General features: G+C 40.6%; 2 protein-coding genes across 5 annotated transcripts in view; both read left to right on the plus strand.

Moving 5' to 3' along the window:
- The first annotated feature begins 5807 nt into the window (after positions 1–5807).
- eno1a (enolase 1a, (alpha)) lies at positions 5808–13911 on the plus strand. Of its 2 annotated transcripts, none has more exons than XM_044038683.1 (12): positions 5808–5890; positions 7793–7887; positions 9521–9616; positions 9776–9834; positions 10567–10636; positions 11343–11476; positions 11620–11842; positions 12220–12417; positions 12704–12905; positions 13010–13118; positions 13198–13256; positions 13429–13911. In XM_044038683.1, the coding sequence occupies exons 2-12, from the start codon at positions 7803–7805 to the stop codon at positions 13490–13492; spliced, it is 1299 nt and encodes a 432-aa protein (XP_043894618.1). In that variant the 5' UTR covers positions 5808–5890; positions 7793–7802; the 3' UTR covers positions 13493–13911. The 2 variants fall into 2 exon arrangements, with proteins under 2 accessions (XP_043894618.1, XP_043894617.1); XM_044038682.1 differs by lacking the exon at positions 9776–9834 and adding an exon at positions 10148–10206.
- Positions 13912–15657: 1746 nt separating this feature from the next.
- Positions 15658–20975, plus strand: part of rerea (arginine-glutamic acid dipeptide (RE) repeats a) — a 128136-nt gene continuing 122818 nt past the window's right edge. For all 3 annotated transcript variants that reach the window (XM_044037195.1, XM_044037196.1, XM_044037197.1), the window contains exon 1: positions 15658–15945. The gene's annotated coding sequence lies outside the window, so the exon portion shown is untranslated. The remainder of the gene's footprint in view (positions 15946–20975) is intronic.

Raw genomic sequence — 20975 nt, forward strand, 5'->3', positions numbered from 1 at the left:
ACCTGTACATGCCACAGCTCTCAATCTGTTGAGGTGTGTGCGTTTGGAGGGCGTACACAGTTTGCCCAGGAGCAGCACAGGTCTTCATAGACATTGAAAATAAAAGTGAAAGAGAAAATATTTATTTAAGCCAGTCATATGTATACTCTGAATGACAGAGCTGCTACAAAAAGGAGTGGTAAGGACACCTCTTCAACATCCCTGCACAGTCCCAGCTAAAACTATAAGGGGAAAAGGGGGAAATTGGAGGACAATACAACATAACACACTGCACATCACAATAGTACACCGGTGTATACATCAACGCTCCCTCAGTCAGGTCTGAAGATCAAACAAAGGCAGAATGAATAACCAGAAGTTTCACACTGCAGCTTTTACTATAGAAATGCCTTCAGGACTTCAATGTGTCATAAAGCTGACATTCAGTTGGCGTCGTTATTTGGTTTTGATTATTTAAAGCCCTCGGAGAACAGGTTTTCTTGATTTGTGCCGTAGCCAAGAGCGGTTACATCGCTCTTCCACTTACATACATTTAGTGGTTAAGTTTCCCTCTTGTACAAACAGGTTGTAACATGTTATTAAATAATGTGTTTCTGAGTTCTATGCAGATTGAGATTTGTGTCACCTTTGGACAAAACTGCGCTGGCAATGCTCCCATGTTTCCAGTCTGGATACTGAGGTAATCAGTCTTCTGACTGTGCACTGAAGATTGACTGGAGAGACAAGATAGTGGATGAGTCCCAAAAAAAGGGGAACTATCTCTAATAGAGTTTAAGTGTGTAATGTTTGGGAGGGTTTCTTGCAAACTGGAAGAGCCCAAATGGATAAACAAGTCAGTGTATGTTTTGATTTCTTAAGTAAAAGCTTACTACACAAATGGTGAAGAACAACAATCCTTCCAGTAAACAAAGGCCACCAGTTCACGGGGGTGTGTCCTCTGTTTGTCACAATCTGCAGGCTCACCATTAGATGTCACTCTTTCTTGTAGCCTGGACCTTTGCATTCTAACTTAGATTTGAGCTGAATTGGTCTTTATGTTGTGGGGCGCATTGCATTCATTTGAAAAAAAGAAAAAAGTAATTATTTTCCTGTTTTTCTGAGTTTTTATCTGGTTTTTGGAGTACATTTTGGTTGGCTTTTTGAGGACTAAGACGTGATTGTATGGCAAGGATTGGAATTCGGTTTAGTTTAGGGTAAGTGGCTAGGGAATGCATTGTCTATGAGTGTCCACACAAAGAATGGAAAACCAGCAGGGCTCTTGTATTTGCGGCTTTGTGAGGACCAAAAACCATATAAACCATATAGAGTGAGGGCATTTTGGGAGGTTAAGTCCTGGTTTTAGGGTGGGAGTTAGGGTTTTTGAGTTTAGACCTTGTCAGAAGTAGTGGAGGCCAAAACCTGGTCCTAATGAGGTAGAAGATTTAATTTAAATTGAGTTGAGGTTATGGTTAGTGTTGGGCATTAGCTGGTTATGGTTAAGGCTGGTAAAGTGAATGGACGACAATGCAGTGTCCAAAGAAGAGTAGCAGCACAAATCTGTGTGTGTGTGTGTGTGTGTGTGTGTGTGTGTGTGTGTGTGTGTGTGTGAGGGAGAGAGAGAGAGAGAGAGAGAGAGAGACCAGATTAAATTACAAGGTGATCAAAGGACTTAATTTAAGACTCTCATTGTTCCTTCTCTTTCTGAACTGTGTTTACAACCCTCTGACGACCTGCTCCTCGTTGATACCAGTTTTGGTATCAATTTGTCTGTTTGGTTTTCGAGGCCTACAGGCTGATGAAAAAACACTGGGTTGAACAAATGCATGTGGAAAAATACAAAAACAGAGCCGATCTGTACTGTAATAGTATATTACAAGCACACACACAATAAGGGATCATTAGAGGCCCCCAGTTTTGATTCTTCTCTGCGCCTAACTATCTCACACCAGCACTTATACATGATCCTACACTGCTCTTCTTAAGTAAATCACACGGTTTACCTTCACCTGAAGGACAATCATAGTTTAGGCAACTTTAATAATGTAATTGTACGAGTCATGAGCAAGCCCAGTAATTTAAAGGGCACATATGGTGAGCATGACAGACACTCACTGACTCACTCTTAAGCTACACAGGTTTAAATATGTAATCAGCCAATCACATGGCAGCGACTCAATGCATGTAGACATGAAGTCATGGACATGACGACCGGCTGAATTTCAAACTGAGCAACAGAATTACAAAGAAATGTGATAAGTGACTTTGAAAGTGGCATGGTTGTTAATGCCAGAAGGGCTGGTCTGAGTATTTCTGCTGATCTTCAGGGATTTTTCATCCCCAGGGTTTAAAAAAAAGAGAAAATCACCAGTGTGCACCAGCTCTCTGGGTAAGAATGCCTTGTTGATGCTCGAGGTCAGGGCAGAATATCTCAAATAACCGAGGCATCCAGGAAACTCATCTCTGAACACACGGCACATAGCAGATGGGCTACAGCAGCTGGAGGCCACACCACATGGCATTCCTGCCTCTTTAGTAGACGTCCTGTGTACCTAATAAAGTGGCAGAGTGAGTGTTTATGACTGCTGACTGTGTGTACAGTGTTGTGTGATGGTATCTTTAAAGAGGACACAGTGGAATAACTAAACAAAAGAAATCTGGATTCTACTTTTAGGGAAATTAGATTTATCTTTGGCACAAATGCTCAAATGCGCAATAACGGGACACCATCGTCACAGAGATCCTAGATTCTAACGTCAGATGAGTATTTGTTGTACTGAAAGTCACTTCTTGCAGTTTGTCAAAGTGAATTAGGATGAAATCCCAAACATACTTTTATATAAATGTTGTACCAATCCAATCACATGCTGGCAGTACTTTTCATACAGTGGGTTGTATGCCATTAGAATAAGTAACTGTTGCATGTTGAAGCTCACAAATGTCATTTAAACATTTATCTGTATTATTCAGTGATTTAATATAAATGGGCAGCCAGTACTCATTGCCAGCATTTCCAATCACTTTTGCATAAGCAGTGTAGTGTCTTCATTTGCACCTGCACAACAAAAACTTTTTTCCCTGTTTGACATGAACATTTACTTTATGGTGTAGCTGACTGTAGCTGATTGGTTCAGACTTTTGTGCAAATAAGTAAAAGCTCTGTCTGAGATGATAATGCAAAGTTTTCTTCCTGGCAAAATTGACAAAATCGTGTCACATATCTCACATTTATCCAAGTGAAAACAATGATTGGTTCATCAGGATCCAGATAATCAGGATCCTCTGTGTGCCTGCAGAATCAACTGAGCATTCAGGATCTGTCCAGGAACGCCCTGTTTCCACATTAACACTCATATCTGGCAGCTGCCCACACCACAGTCTGAGTCACTCCACTGGAGTAAATTGGTCTTCCATTTAGGGAAGCTCAGCAATAGTAATGAGACAGGGATTTTTCAAAACGCCCTCTATGAAAAGGAAAATTATTTTATGGGGAAAAAGAAATGTTGCTGACTTTAGGCTGAAAACTGTCCATCCTTGGCCTTGGTTGTCAAAATGATCTGGATTATTTTCAGTGCCAGCGGACAGAGAAGGAGCAATTCATAAGTCCTGTAAAATCAGGGAACAGACTTTCATTCTGGCTTGACCACTGCTGCCTCACATTGACGTGTCAGCACCAGTGACAGAGCTGGGGAACTTGGGTATGGGAAAATATTTGGAATTAGTTGACAGCAACATGTTACTAATCACCTGATGAGTGCCAGTGCAGCAACCTCCAACCATTTCACAGGTGGATGTCAGGATTAAAGGTTGTCACACAGGTGGACGACTGTTTCCCTTGTGTGAAGCTATTCTCATAAATGGTCTTGACAAAACGACTAAACTCAGACATCATTTATTAAAAATACATCTTTGTCTGTGAATTACTGGTGTTCTTCCCATGCTATTTTCCATATCACAATACTATATACCTCATCTTAACTGTATTTTAGAATAAAATATTGCAGGTTAAATATAAATGCTTTAATCCTACTGTAGTCAACAAAGTGGATACATTGGTCATTGCAGGTTATAGGTTCAATCCTTGATAGTCACTGTACATGTGTTTTTGGGTTGTGACTGAATACATTTACAGTGTCGAAGCAGTAAAGACATTATAGATAAATATAACAAATAATAAACATGCATTTTCACAACTGTGAATGTACTATAAAGAAAATGATTGACAATAAGAATATAAAAAGGTAAAAAATAGAATATATGTAAATTGTACTTTGGATGGGTAATCTGTTACATGTGGTCTACTGAGAGCAGTGCTTGTGTTATAGTTTAAGAGCAGCAGAGAGAAATGATCTGCGATACAGTTCCTTCAGATATTTAGGATTTTTTTTTTAGTCTGTCACTGAAGGAGCTGCCCAGTGCTGTGATGGTGTCCTGCAGGGGGTGGGAGAGATTGTCCATCACAGATGATAGAGTTATAGCAATCATTCTCCTATCTCCCACCACCTCCACTGGGTGAAGGGGACATCCTGAGTCTGTCCAACCTCTTCCTGAGATACTACTGCCCCTGCAGAACACTCCAAAAAATTCATAGAATATCTTAGAAATACCTTAGTCTCCTCAACAGATAAAGTCTGCTCTGATCCTTCCTGTAAAGTGCATGTGGCAAAACCAGAAATTCCATCGGGCCAATGCAGGCGATGCAGAACTGCTCAGGCTTAGACAGAGGTGACATTCACCTTGTTTAAAATTATATTGGAGACATTATTTGAAGTTAGAAATCTGATTCTGTGTCACTTAAAGGTCACTAAATGAATCTCGCCTTGTCATGTTTGAACTCTATCTAGGAGACACTTGTTGTTATGGAATGCTTATGAGAGCATGTGGACAGCAGATGGCGCAGTAGGATGTTACACTGACAGACTGTGTCTCAAGGTCACTGCAGCAGGTTGTCCTCTCAGCAGCCTCATGTGCAATGGATGCTGCACTGCACTGCGCAGCTGTATGGAACACATTTTACTCAAGTGATGAGAAGAAGTCAGGTGTCCAGGAAACCCCCCATTTTCTCATTGTAACTCATCACTGCAATATTCATATGAATTACTGTAGTAGTCCATCATTTTCCCATACCCACTGTATTAACATTTGATATCTATGATGTTTAAACTGTAAAAATATGGCTGACTCAATGGTTATGCCATATATGGTGATGGCAAAATGAATACAGCTAATAGTACATTGTTTGTGCAAAAGTTCCTCCCATTGACTTACTGTATGCACTTTTTTCGACAAGCTGTTAAACGGTGTTTGTGAGTGTTTCCAAACAAACCAAAAAAATCCGTTAACCATATAATTATTGAATCTCAGTGTGCATCTGAAAAGCACAAAAACCCGATTTGTCATTCCTGTAGTGAGACAGAAGATGGAAATGTGAGGTCAATGATGAAAAACGTGACCAACGAAATGACGTGTGATCCATCGCCAAACACCGCAATGGAGTTTTCTGCCTGATTCTCTGCACGTACTCATTTCTACGTCATCTCTCACCATTCTGCTTGGAACATCCTCACACCAGTAAAAACTAATTCACCAGAATAACCCGTATCCGCTTCATTTATTAATACAACAGTGTGTTTCTAGGCACATTTACTGTAAATACAGTCTTTATAACAAGCGATGCTACTATTAGTAGAAACCTCGCATCCTGTGAACACCCCTATTCACGGCGACAGTGAACGTGCCGGCCTTCTCGTCTAGCACATGTGACACGGCCTCGTCCAATGGCGATGCTCCGTTGCCTCTACGCTTCCTGGTTACGTCCACTTATCACAGACGCTGGAAGTCACCGAGCGCCGTCTCTGTCTGTCCGCACGAGAGTGACACAGCGCCGTCCTTGCACACAGTTAGGCCGGAAAAGGTAACTCCAATTCCCGTTATTTCTGCATTTTTGTCCCCGTATTATGGACTGTTAAGGTTTAATTGACAGGTTAGTTAGTTTGAGTTAAAGTAAACAGTTTGTGTTCTTGTAGTAATATGTGTGTGGTGGTCTCATTGCACAACTATAACCTCAAAGTCTTGTCCTTGTGTTTCTCTTGTGTATTTCGTGTATTTATTTATTTTTTTAAACGTGTCAGTTCAGTCTTCGGCTCGTGGCTTTGCAGTCAGAGTTCGCAGAATGGACTGGTTTGTCGTCCGTAGTTGTCTATTTTTAAACGAGCTCGTCAGCTGGCGACCTGTCACTCCATTTAGAGCTGCAGTGAGTGAGTGAATGTGTGTGTGTGTGTGTGGGGCGTCAAGTTGCAGCACCATCTTCCAACAGACAGCCATTTCCATCTCCTCAAAGAACCGTTAGATTGCAGGGTGTGATGGGAAGTCTTAGTAGTAGCCTATACTACAGGAACCTGGTGCTGCCCCAGGTAATGACTCAACTACTAGTTGCTTACAGCAGAAATGGGGGCGTGTCCTACGGAGGAAGGAAAAGTACTGCATGCAGCGAGGTTATACAAGATCCAGTGGTCATTCTTTCTCTCTCTGTCTCTGTCGTTTGGCTGACTATTAAAGAAATATATTAATGGTAGTTACTCCTGATAAGCTCAGTGCTCAAATAACATCCTGGGCATCAACCCTGAATTATTTAATTATCTGAGGGTGCCATTTTGTCCTACCAGTTTTGCTCCTTGCTTTCCACAGGCAATAAATTTGTCAATATTTTCGGACTTGATGAGAGAAAAAAAATGGAACAGAAATGTACTGCAGTGTCTTTCACAACATGGATTGCATGTTAAGGATAGGAAAACAATCACTACATCATTTTATCAAAGCAGTTACACTGCTCACAAATGGACAAATGCTGCCACAAACATAACATCCTTGGCAGAGGTAATGAAATGTTCCATCTTGCCACAGTTGCAATTAACTAATGAGTTTCAGTAATTGACCCAAGACCCAGTAAACTGTGAAATCTTTCCATTTATAATGTGTTGTTTTGAGATTTAGTGATTTTGCCTCTTGGCTGCTGCCACTGGCAAATTTCCACACTCACTTCAGGACAGAGCTTTTTCCATTGGTTTGCCTGAAGTTGTTCCAGAAGTTCATTCATGCATGTTCAGAGTGGATTGATGAGTAAGTCCATTTGGGGATCCAGGACGAGTTTGATAAAACCAGTGGAAATCAATAGAGTATGCTTTATGGCCAGACATTCTGGCTTAAAACCTTCTCTGACCTCCACCACTGGAATCCGCAGAGATAACAATGGCTTTATGAGATAAGAGTCTGCATTGATGAATGTTACCCATAATAACACGGTAGTAGTTGGACAAAAAGAGGCCAAACATTTACTCAACTGTGCCTTTCTCATGTTAATGTTTCAGCATTGTTACCAAGAGTTCTTACTCAACTGTTTGACACTAGTGCTGTAGACTGTTATGCAAGCGTTTTGCAAAACTGAGTAAACTAAAGGGATTTGCAGATTTTTTTCCCAGTTTTTTTTGGTGCATAAGCCACGCCTTTCTGTGACATATCTCTGCACTCCTCGCCATCCCACATCAGTTGGCTCAGGTGGCATAGGCGATCAATTTATTTTTCGGTTACAGAACTCATGGAATGGTTTACTTTCTCCAAATACCCATTCTAAAATAAACTAAACAGAAAAGCAAGTTTTCTTCTCATATTTCACTGAGCATTTAAATTTTTGCCTACTCACTGTTTTGACTCCGAGCTTTAATTCAGTAAGTAACAGTGCAAAGTAACCAGTGTCTGTGGCCTCTGCCGGTGAGTCAGCACTATGCTGATGTTTGTTACTTGTTTCTTTCCTCTGCAGATCCAGAACCATGTCTATCCTCAAGATCCACGCTCGTGAAATTTTTGACTCCCGTGGAAACCCCACTGTGGAGGTTGATCTTTACACTAAGAAAGGTAATGTATGGCTGATATACATCATTTTATGTAGTGTTAGAAATTAAGTTAAGGGTTAAGGATGGGACAGCTTGTGAGCCAACAACAGACCTTTGTTGCAAATTAATATATACAATATAAATGATATGGTCATTTTGAGATTTTGGGAAACACTAGTGAATATTTTTTCCCCATCTATGGATAAAATGCGCCTAACAGGTTTCAATAAATGTATTTGCGTAAAAGCAGTTGTAGTCGACTAGTATGTGTCTTCTCAGATTACAAAGCTAGTAGTAGTTTAGGATGGTGAGTATTCTATATCCAATCCCAATGCCTAGAGTGGATGAGATCACTATGCTATAATAATTAATAAAGCTAGGACAAAAAAACACCCAATATTTAAACCGTGGACTGCAGTTTGTTTATTTAATTATCATAGTCAGATTGTGATTGATTATTTAGGCAATCTGCTCTGCTCTGAGAGCTAAAACAAAGGTTCAGCTCTGTGAAATGTCCTGAGAATGTAAATGAAGAAAGCTGAATGACTATTGACATGGAAGTAAGTGGGACAGGCTAGCACTCCCTTTTAATACGGCTGACTGGAAACTGAGGGCTCTGTTCTGCAGCCCTGGTTCTGGATGGTTGTCTGGTCATGAAAGGCACCTTGACTCCCTGTGAGGTTCCATTTTAAGTCAACCAGGCATGTTTTGGCATCATTAACATTACAGTTTAAAGCGAGTGTCCTGCATCCAGAGCAAGTCTGTCACTGTCATGTGTTCCGTTATTATGTAACCAGCTCTTCTCACAGTCAGGGATACAGTAGAAAGCCTCCTATGATTGTTGATGAGATGAATGATGGGAGTTATGTAATGTCAGGGGCTTTGGTAATCTTGAGAGCTTTTATCATTCTGCTGTACTGTCCCCTGGAATCATTATTCTACCATGTAGGAGACATATTATATAACATTGGAATTATTTAAGTGTATTTATTTGTATATTTTATTGTACATTACTTAGATGTAAGGGTTATCTCTTTGAGGTCAGTTAGGTTATAATATTGAGTGTTTTTTCATTATCTTTCATTATCGTCCCCAGCTGCATTTCTTGATGCAGATGATTTGTTAATCCTGAGCTCAAGGACTAAACTGCAGCTCTGTCCTCCTTTTCAAAATCCCTTCAGACACACACCGTCTGTGCTGAATGGATCTGTTTTTTTGTTGGGTCATCCCTAATTTCTCTTCACATGGGTGAATCCAAAATGGAAGTGCATTTATGCATGGGCCTGGCTTGGCATCCCTCTACATAGCACTGCACAGGCTCATTTGGCAGCATGTCTCCTGTTACATCACTGCCAGTAAAGCTGGGGGGGGTGTGTGTTATGGTGCTAGAGGATGCCATTCGCTGGAGTCTCTTACTTGCTGGTGCTTGTTGAATATCAAAAAGCCCCTCCCTGCAAACGTCTTAATGTTTTTGCAGCAGCGAAAATGCAATTTAGCTATGACGCATGTCATTGTCAGAAGGTTACACATAGATGATACCAATGGCTTGTACTATAAAATACATTGAACTGCAGTAGTCAGTTATTTGCCGTCTTTCTTGGACATGACTCAACTCTAGAGAATGACTTTCGCAAAATGTCTTGTGTGTTCTGCAGGTCTTTTCAGAGCTGCAGTGCCCAGCGGTGCTTCCACAGGCATCTATGAGGCTCTGGAGCTCCGTGACAATGACAAAACACGTTACATGGGCAAGGGTAAGGCATCCTTCTCTTATTTTCCCCTATAAAACTAACTAGTTGTTGTAATCTGCTGTTATCTTTCAATGTCTCTCCAGTGCTATTACACATTTTGCTCTCTGCCCTTATCTCTTACTTCTTCATTTACAATTCTTCCATCTCTCTTCCTCCTGTTAGGAGTCAAAAGAGCAGTTAAATATATAAATGAATTCTTGGCCCCTGCCTTGTGTAACCAGGTAAATAAAGTGTGGAGTAACAGGTTGACTCTACTTACGTACAGCTCTGCACAGCAGCATGAAGAATGGGTTTGCCTTTTGAAACTAACTCTCGTAGGCCTTAACAGATGTTCACAGATCTAAAAATAAAAAAAGTTCATAGAAGGCACCAGAGTGCCTAAATTCTCACAGAGTTCATTGTTATTTGGAACTGATATTTTTAAAACGAAATCCTTGAATGATTGGGTTGCTCTGTGGTCATCTGTCTCGTCTGCGCTGCATGGTCTTCTTCTGTCTGGGTCAGTCATGGTCTGCTTGTGCTTGTCCCTTGCAGGTGTCTCAATAGCTGTTGATCATATCAATAAAAAAATTGCACCTGCACTGGTTAGCAAGGTAGGCCCATTTATTGTTTGACTAATGTTATTGCTAAATGTTTTATTTAATATTAAAAACGCTAGCAGCAGTAGTGACAGTTCCCAAATGACTAACTGTACTCTTAAGACTTTGCTTAAAACTGACATGTTGAGCAGCTCTTTGTTTTTCTCCAAGTATTTTACAACTCACATTGTTCTAAAATGTTAAATAAAAAAACCTTTTACTTTTAGAAGAACCTCAGTTTTACTGTGCATCTGACATGTTGTGTTTAATCTAACTGCGTTGCAGTTAAACTCTGAACTAATGTAAAACTAAACATCATTTTGCTTTTTAAAATCTGCATTCAATGTATAACATGTCATATTGTGTCTGATTCAGGATGTGAATGTTCTGGAGCAGGAGAAGATTGACAAGCTGATGTTGGACATGGATGGCACAGAGAACAAGTGTAAGATGATAAAGTATAACATGTAATTATCACTGCTGCAATGACCAATAGATAAACTGATTATAAATCGCATGAATTAATGTGAATATTTTCTGGCCATTTCAGTGAAGATCTTCTCGGTTTGGGGAACACTGGACAAAACTACTAATTAAGAAAAGAGTTGACAAATTAATCAATTATGAAAATAATCGTTAGTTACAGCTCCACTAACAATATCCATTTGCCCATGGAAAATTCTTGCAATGGTGAAAACTATGAAGAGAATCTCTTAATTCTCCATATTTTGATATTAATATTTCAATATGATATTACATAGAGTGTGAGGTGATTCTCATACATATTGTCCCCTTCTACTAAGGATATGTTTAAGATGATGCTTGGATTGAAAACTAAACCTGATCACTGTATAAGGCACAGTGTTAATCATCTTTGAATTTGGGGGCTTACATTTAATTAGACAGTATTTTATTAGTCTCTCACCTATAATAACTTAAAAAATGTGTGTCCAGAGCATCAGTACACATTCTGATATCGATCCCAGTGTGCATTGCTCATTTTTATGACCCTATGGCAAGTGACCACAATATGTCGGAAATAACTGCACAATCTGGAGTCAACTACTGAATGTGCATATAGCAGTATGTATAGAATAGATATTGTCTTGAAAAAACAAAATATTAAAATATGTGTGTCTGTCCTCCTTCAGCAAAGTTTGGTGCTAATGCCATCCTGGGTGTGTCCTTGGCTGTGTGCAAGGCCGGCGCAGCAGAGAAAGGCGTTCCCCTTTACCGCCACATTGCTGACCTGGCTGGTAACCCTGAAGTCATCCTCCCTGTTCCTGTGAGTATGACAGAGCAATTGTTATTATGTAGAGTATGTACCACAGGCTTTTTAAAGACGGATAATGCTGATAGACCTAGTATACTATTAACATTTGATCCAAGAAAACCACTTTATTCAGGTGTAATTCTGCTTCCCTTAAGGCTTTCAATGTCATCAATGGAGGCTCCCATGCAGGCAATAAGCTGGCAATGCAGGAGTTCATGATCCTGCCTGTGGGAGCTAGCAGCTTCAAGGACGCTATGCGCATTGGTGCTGAGGTCTACCACAACCTGAAGAATGTCATCAAGGAGAAATATGGCAAGGATGCCACCAATGTAGGAGATGAAGGAGGCTTTGCCCCCAACATCCTGGAGAACAAGGAAGGTGAGAGGAAAGAAAGACTTAAGAGCTTTTTAGACAGATAAATTACAATATACCAGAGTGAAGATTCAGCTGAACAAATAACTTATGATATCAATCAACTACAAGGTTGATTATGAAATGTTGCAGTGTGTCATCTTAATTAGTTTAAGTGAGTAAAAGCAGTGCATTCTTGACCCCTTCCTGGGAAGTGCTTTACTTATCATCTCACACTCGGGCCAACATATGGTTTCTAAATGAAGGCCTCATTTAGAGACTGAGTGCGTTGACTGTGACTCCAGTGACAGGTCAAGATGCTGATATGGCAAATGCCCCAGTGGAGCAGTGTGTCAATCAAAAATGAATGTTTTGGTCCCATTTTAGTGTGTTGTTTTTTCCAGCTCTGGAGCTGCTGAAGAATGCCATCGGCAAGGCCGGCTACACTGACAAGATTGTCATTGGCATGGATGTGGCTGCCTCTGAATTCTACAAGGATGGAAAGTATGACCTGGACTTCAAGTCTCCTGATGACCCTAGCCGCTACATTTCCTCTGACAAGCTGGCTGACCTCTACAGCAGCTTTGTCAGTGATTATCCCGGTGGGTTTGCCACAGAAACTCTGACTTACAGCCTCTTTTTTATTTTTTTTGCAGAAAGCTCTAAAACCATGTTGCACAGCGCTCTGCCACAGTTGGCAGCTGGCTGGGGAACACATAATAGTGGAGCACATATTGGCTTGTGTCTGCTGCCCCCAAGTGGCCAGAGGAAGCTGTTATTACACATTTGTAGTGTAAATAAAGACTATGGTGCAAGTCCTCTGGAACAGTTGTGTGTTTGATTTATGCATTCTCTTAACATTTATATTTTCTTATTTTTTCCTCACAGTTGTGTCTATTGAGGACCCCTTTGACCAGGATGACTGGGAGGCATGGTCCAAATTCACAGCCAGCACCGGTATCCAGGTGGTGGGTGATGACCTTACCGTCACCAATCCCAAACGTATTGCCAAGGGTATTGCCGATAAAGCATGCAACTGCCTGTTGCTGAAGGTCAACCAGATTGGCTCTGTCACAGAGTCTCTGCAGGCGTGAGTGTCCACAACAGAGCAGTGTGGTTTTTCTTGTGAAAATCCAATACCATCAATTAAGGTGTTACCTGACACACAGGTTTAACATGTGTCTTTTCTTTTAGCTGCAAGATGGCCCAGAACAGCGGCTGGGGTGTGATGGTCAGCCATCGCTCTGGAGAGACGGAGGATACCTTCATCGCTGACTTGGTGGTCGGTCTCTGCACTGGACAGGTAAAACCTTGACTGGTGTTTGGTGTCGGTAGCGGATCATGTTTTTCACGCCACTGACTTCATCTATTGTCTTTGCTAGATCAAGACAGGTGCACCTTGCCGATCTGAGCGTTTAGCCAAGTACAACCAGCTGCTCAGGTAAGTCCAGTCCAAAAACTGATGTATATATGTGTTATGGCTAAAAACTTGGTTACAATCACACAGAGCTGTATTGACAATACAAGTTGTATGAACAGTTCCTCGGAAGTAGCAGTATTGTAGATTTAACAGGCTAATGATTCAACTTTCAAACTTTCATCATTTTACTCAGGATTGAGGAGGAGCTTGGGGACAAGGCCCGCTTCGCTGGCCAGAACTTCAGGCACCCCATCTAAGCCGGTCCTCCATCTTGGGCCTCTGTGTGTTCATTACTCTTGAATAACAGCCACACATATACGCCACACTAGGTCGCCTGCCCTGTCTGGAGAGAAGATGGAGAACACCGCTGAAACCCAAGGTCCAAGTCTGTGGCATAGAGAAGCTACAGGACATCCTTGTACGACCACATTTAGGCTCATCTCCAAACTTATGCTTTAGCTCCCGATTAGTGATGGTCCCTCTGTTTGTGTCTATGTAACTGTGTGAGAGATTTATGTTCAGCTTCTTGTGAGTTGTTGTGATTCTACTGAGTATTTGAGCTACTGTAACTCTGCCTTGAGCAGCGAGTACTGTATGTGCAATGTGTCGCATCTGACAAGGTCTTGTGCAACTGTAAGTGTTGGCAGAAATATATAATAAACTATATAGTTTGAAATGTTTGCCCATTTTTTTATTTGCATCTTCACACATTGAATCTTATATATGTTGGAGTTCCTATTTCAAAAGGTGTTTGAAGCTATTCAGTAACAAGTCTGAAGGGATAAAAAAGAAAAAAATGGTGTATTCATAAATCATTTTCAGTTTTCAGATAAAGTGAATATCTACAGTAAATGGTCTCCTCCTCAGTAACTGCTGTCTGATGTGTGTGTGTGATGTAATCTGAGCATCACAGTGAGGCAGTAACATGAGCTCTGTGCTTTGAGGCGCCATTTCTGTCCCCCTGGGTAAAACACTCCAGAAGTTCTATGCAAGCTCTTTTTGTACTCGGCTCTGCTGAGATAAATGTATTTCTATTCACCAGTGGTATGGTGCCACAGGGGATTGCCAGCTGGGTTTGTGCCACACCAGTTCACTTTGTGTGTGAGCCCTGTCTGAACCTGCCTCCATTGTTTTGCTGTCACCAAGGAGATGTATTACAAATCACTGACACAAAGACCCTACCTATTACACATTACAGAATCTTTATTAGTCTTCTATCAGTATTTATTTAGCAACAAATGATGAATTTAAATCTTTTTTTTTGCCTAAGGATAGATGTGAAAAAACGTTATTAAAAGAATGTTTTTACACAAAATGTAGCCTTTAAGAAATTATGTTTTATGCCAAGACATGATACTTAGTTTCTCTGAGATTGCAACGCTGAGTTACTTTCTTTTCTTTGTGTCTTGCACCATCTACTGGTCAAACATATGCAGTAACTTGAGAGATACAGATAAAGACAGCAATAAGCAGCATTCAATAAGCAGTGCTTACAAAGACAGTTCTTGTGGAGATAAGGTCTAAACATACCTGATGGACAAAAGAGTAAAATATTGACAATCATTTAAGCTTAATTATAGTAAGTACTATTTAAGTACTACTGTCTTAAATTAAAGCTTACTTTAGTAGAAGATCTTACAGATCCATTAACCAAACAATGTTCGATCCACCTGTGCTGGTCATTGAATTGTTAGGTCAGGGGCAAGAGGTCAGAGTTTCCTTATAACTTACACTAGAAGGTAAGTCTTTCAGACACACAATTTGTCAAATAAAATGTAATCACAGAGGTAAAAGAAAGGTGAGGCTCATCCACTGATCTAAACACCACAAATACAGTTTTATTCTATTCTATTATATGATGATTTTTCATGTCATGCAGCTCCATCTCATTTGTGAACCTAAATGTCACAATATATCTTTAAATCTTACAATATATACAATATATTACATTTCGGTTTTTTTTTTTATTGAATGTAATACATACCTGTACTTGTGTCACATGTTTTCAGTGTATGTGCAGAGTTTACACACGCACACACCTGATTCGCACTGTAAATCTCCACTTTATTACAGTCTATTACCACCATTGTACTGTGCTTATACGGCACGTAGCAAAGGTAAGAGTACATCTCTCCTCTCTGTTTTATACTCTGTTTCTCTGCTGCTTATTTAGTACCGTTGTTGTCTTACATCAGTTCACTCAGACTTCGGCGCTCACTGACAAGCTTAACAAAGTCTGACAGTAGCTCATGTTTTTTTTTTATGATGAAGATAGACCGAGTGTCTCTACAGATCAGACAGCAAGTTCCCAGCTTTGACCAGTGGGTGACGATATTTTACCGGTTGAACTTTGAGAAACCCCCCAACTGTTCTCGCCTCAAGACGAAGAAGGATGCTGTCATGCTGAGTGCCTCACACACATACACAGTCATACACACTAGCTCACAGAGCATCCCGGCAGCGATTACTCCCTCTTTATCCTCAACTCCATCATTTATGACAGCAGTATATCAAACGTGCTCCGTTGTTCCGTTATAGCTACACAAGACATACAGGTGGCATCGCAGCTGCTGTGCTGCACTGTGTAGTGGCGACACTTGGCTAACTGACGTTGGCTAATTGCCCCTCTGCCGCTGCTGCTGCTGCTATTGTTTGTTGTTGCAGTCTCTCATCAAACACCTCACAGATGTTGTAGATCAAGCTCTTAAAGGTAAGTGTTGTGAGCTTTAACCAGACGCCTTCTTTACCTTTGACGTTCAGCAGCAAAACGAGGAGTGAATGACAAATATCTGAGGGGAGGATACTTTGTTAACGCACGACTGTTAAAACATACACTCTTTCTCGCTAGCCATTTGGCTAATTTGCCTATTAGCATAAGCTAGCTCGTTAGCTGATAGACTTGTTTGGCCCTTGCTGTTGCTGGTTACCGTGACCTAACGTTAGCGGCTAGCGCCAGTGACTAGCACTGATTGGGGGATACCAGCTAAGAAGCAGTGTAATGCCTGGATACAAACAGTTCGTTGACACCGGTTAGCACGGAGCACATGCAGCAAACACAACATGCCTTCATTTTATGAAGCGCTTTGTGGTGTCTGTGTGACCGTGTCCTCTGCAGCGTCTCATATCAGGCGTTTTCTCATCCCGAATTACCTGGTGTAGTGTCTCTGTTGCGGGAAGTAGTCTGAGCCCATTCAGCTATTGTCATTAGCTCATAGAAACGTTAGCCGGCGAAGCTAACTTGGTGTCTTTGTGTGTTCAGTTATTGTAATGTGTAGCTTTCAGGTCGGGAGTGTTAATGACTCTCTTCTAGACTGGTTTTTAAACAAAGCTAACGGCGGCTAACTGCCAACTCTTGCTGATTTGTAAGCTCTAATATGCAAGTCTTGTAAAAACCAAACCTCCACAGGAATATTTGTGAACTAAATCTACCAGCAGAGTACTTTTCACATGGCAGGCAGAGCTGTTATTATAGAGGTATTTTAGTGTTTTTGTCTGAAGCAATGAAGTGTGATTTGGAGTACATTTGAATAGTAAGTGTGGAAATAGTAAACATAGTAGTCATTGTATCCCAAACACACACAGTTTGTCCATTAAAAATAAGCTTTAAACAACAGTGTTGTGTCTACATTAATATGTCTGTAGAAAGTAGTAAAAGAGTGCATACCTCCATCAAGGCTGCTCAGTTTCTCAGTGTCAACGCACTCAAGTGGTGATCTGGACCTGGATTACCACAGAAATGTAATAATTTCTGCACTGGGCCAGAATCTACAACCCCAGAAGATTTTATAAAAATCTTTACTTTTTGAGTTATACTGCTCTCTAACTGACTAACACGGTCAAAAACGTAACCTCTTTGGTGGAGGTAATGAATATACACTACTTAGTAATCAAACAAGTGGAAAACAACATTTGTTGTACTACATAAATGCTCATCTATGTCCACTTGACTGAAAGAATGTGATTTAATGCTGTTAGCTAAGCCTGTATGTGTCACAACATCAGGCCAGGCGTAAAGACATGCCTCATAAATTTTTCTGAAATCTTGCCAGCGCTGTGTCGTAAATCATGGATATGCTCAGCACCACTTTATGTTTATTTATGAAAGGGAAAACAATCCAACATGGACAGGTTTTGATACTGTATTTGTCTCATCAATGCCACCTGTTCAAGCCCTTGAATGATGACATAATAGTGAGGAGGGAAGCAGGTCAAAGACTGAAAATATGACTGTAAGAGATACTTATATAGTGGTAGCTGTGAACTGTGATTTGAGGTTATCATTTATTGTAAGTCTGAAAACGGTAAGCAGAGTCGTCGCGTAACTTCTCCATTAAAATAAGTATATTTGTTTAAAAGACTAATCTGTTACAAGAGAGTTATTCATCTTTCATTGAGTCCTTGTGACTCATCTCTGACTTGTTCACTTTCTTGTACCTCACAGACAATGTAGCCTGGCTGGCACAAAGTTGCAAACCTCTGCCAAGGCAGCTTAGTTTTCCAATGTCAAATGATTGTATTCCATTGGGCCAAAACCTACATCCCCAGACAATTTAAACACAGTACATTCTTTACTTTTTGAGTCTTGCTGCTCAAACATGAGCAGACAAACATTTCCAATGCCACCTGTTCAATCCTTGTGATAATGGCATAATAGTGAGAAGAGAGCTGGTCACTTGACTGAAAATCTTCTCTCCTTGGTGAAGGTAATAATTGCATTCTGCTAACTAAGCCTGTAAATGTCAGAATATTAGGTCAGGTGTAAGGACATAACTTTTCCAAGATCTTGGCAGTGCACTTATAAATAATATAATCCTTTATTGTTTACAATATACTCCGAGCCACATTACATTTAGAAGTAGAATTGGTTGTAGAATAGAACACATTAATTAGTAATAGTGAATTTGACGTCTGCATTTAACCCATCTTTTTACACACCAGAAGTGAACACATACAGTGGGCAGCACTTATCTGCACCCTGGGAGCAATGGAACGTTGCTCAGGGGCACCCCAGCCCTTGATCTGTCCCAGTATTTGAACCCAATTCCCTTCCACTCAGCCGTTTATTTAACAAAACAGTCCAACATGGGCTTATTTTGTTACTTTGTCTGATCCATGCCACCTGTTCAAGTCCTCTGATAATGACGTAACAGTGTGGAGCGATGCGGGTCATTCAACTGAATATCAAAGGTTACATAAACACTATGCACGTCTGCAATGTCGGTCAGAGAGTAACAGTGGGTCACGCACACATATGTAAACTCACATAGTCATGAATGTTTTGCGAGAGATGCTGCAGTATTGTTTTTGTATTTTTCTCTGTGAGAAAAACAAAACAAAAGAAACTCCTGATCAGCCAGATTTATTCAGGAATACATTCTGTATCGATTCACTGCACTTCAGCTCCTTTGATGAAACTTTTTAGCACCATAAGTCTTGCAAACGGCACGTCTGATGTTTAAGTGGGTTTTTATAACCTATGCCAGTAGCGTAGTGGTTAGTGGATTTAGTTTTTCCCCTAACTGCCACTTAGACTGTGAACTTGTCAGTTTAGCTTACAGTCTTCTGCCATAACAGGCTATATGTTGATTACTGCTTTAGCACAACCGTGACAGTGAAGCACCTTAATGTTTCATTTATAGTTTTTGTGGAGCATTTTTTGGTTCAGTTGTGGATCTTTTAAAATAGCTTTAAACTTAAAATAACAGTTGTGGTGGTTATTTTCTGTTTGTGTCTTTCATGTCATTCCAAGGTCCTATATGTGGCTTTTACATGGATGTGTGGAATCTTTTTTAACCCACATTAACTGGTTATTCCAGTGGCCAGAGGAGGTTGGGTTGTTTTAATTTTGAATTTCAAGAGGTGCTGATTCAAAAATGACTTCATCTAGTGACAGACCCCCTTTCATTGAACATCAGACTATCTCAGTGACTGAAGCAGCAGCAGCAGAGCAATGATGAGAGGTGTAATAACCCTGCTCTTTTCCTTTTAATGTCTAATGCATGTTTGAGTTATAGCAGCTCTCTGCGAGTAATACGTGGCAAATTGAAGGCTAGAGAGTGCTGAAGGAAAGCTCTCTTCTTTTCTTTTTTTTTTTACTGCCCCTTGACACCTCTTTGTTGGATGATTTGTCAATACACATGCTCTGGAATTCAATGTTTACATGCTGCGCTTGAATGTCATCTTGTTGTTTTCACCTAGATGCTGTCACTACATTTTTTTCTTTCACCACTAATTGTCATGAAAGATGATTGCCCTTTAAAATGCCTGCGTCTAGTTTCAGAGCTACTATGTGATGCCTACTAAAGCACTGTGGCATTATGTTGACACATTGTACGAGCCGTCAAAGCTGCAGCTAGTCTGTATTTAAAAGAAAAGACATTTTAACTTCAGTGAGGCTCAGGCTTTGTGTTTCTGTGAAAGGTGTGCTGCCTGTTATTTTATATGAGACTGTTAAGCCCAGGGATTTTATTTACCAAATGTTAGCAGGAGAAGTAGGTAAGCAGTGAAAAATGTGCTTTCTAGCACAAACGAAAATAAATGGGGGACATCAAGCACCTCTAGACACCAGGTTAGTAATCACATGGATTTTATTTACCTTCTAATGCCTCCCGACAACTGCAGCAAAGTGTTGGTGTATAGTAAGAAAGCAAGTTGATAAACTGATTTGGCCTTTTTTCTTTACAGTGCTGGATATCAATTCTATTGGAAGATGTCAGGCTGTTTTACATAGAAAATTAATGCTCTGAACAAAGGAGAAATGTTCACTCAAATACCTCTTGATGGGCCATTCAAGTGCTGTATATTCATTAAAAATAACAATCTGTCAGCACTTACTGACAACACGCACAGTGAGCCAAGCTCTCTTTATTGTTCTCTGAAGATGTTTTTCAGTTCTTGTGCCAAGAGCCGGGTAATTGGCTGTAGCAAAGCCATGCATGTGTTGTTTTAAGATATTGGACTGACACGCACAGGTCACACTGGCAGAAAAGAGGCAAACCGCCTCTCCACACAGGCACCCACAACACCAAGAGAGGAGGCAAGATTCCGGTGGATGTGCTTTCTGTGTCATTTTTTTGTTTTGTTTTTTTGACAGCTTCCATTCACCTCTCATAAGAAGGGATCCAAGTGTGCTGCAGCATCATATCTAATCTTTGTTTGATTCGGGCCTAGCTCTGCAGCTCTACAATTGTGGCAAGGAGATGGCAATCGGCAAACGCTATCCTTGTTAAAAATTTTGAGCTGCCTTTGCTGGTGGTATTTGATGCACTAGATGTGATCAAATCTGTTCCCCCTGTGAGCTCAGTCTCACTTCATCCTGCATATGCCGTAGTGTCTACTTGGCTGGCTTGCCGGGGATTCACATCTTTACTAATCAGACGTATTGTGTTTTGTGTTGTTTCCAGCCTCTCGGCAGCTTCTCGGCAGGTACAGAACATCTCTACACGTTTTGCATATTTTACCTTGTTCTATTTTGTATGTGGTCTTGAGATGATCAGATTGCAGAGTGTTGCAACTCGCCACATTTTAGTGTCCTCTGTGATTTATGTGCATGACAGATTGTACAATGGAGTATGCAAACTGGAAAGGGAGGCTTAGATAACGTTTGTGAAAGTTGAGGCAATGGAAAACAAAAGAAGGTGAACACACGAACAGTTGTGATGATAGTGACTACATGACTGATTTTCTTTCTTTATCACAGTACCTGTTCGATTGCACACGTGTCTCTTCAGTTATTAGTTG

This window comes from Solea senegalensis, linkage group LG11 (assembly GCF_019176455.1).
Source record: "Solea senegalensis isolate Sse05_10M linkage group LG11, IFAPA_SoseM_1, whole genome shotgun sequence".
Classification (NCBI taxonomy): Eukaryota; Metazoa; Chordata; class Actinopteri; order Pleuronectiformes; family Soleidae; genus Solea; species Solea senegalensis.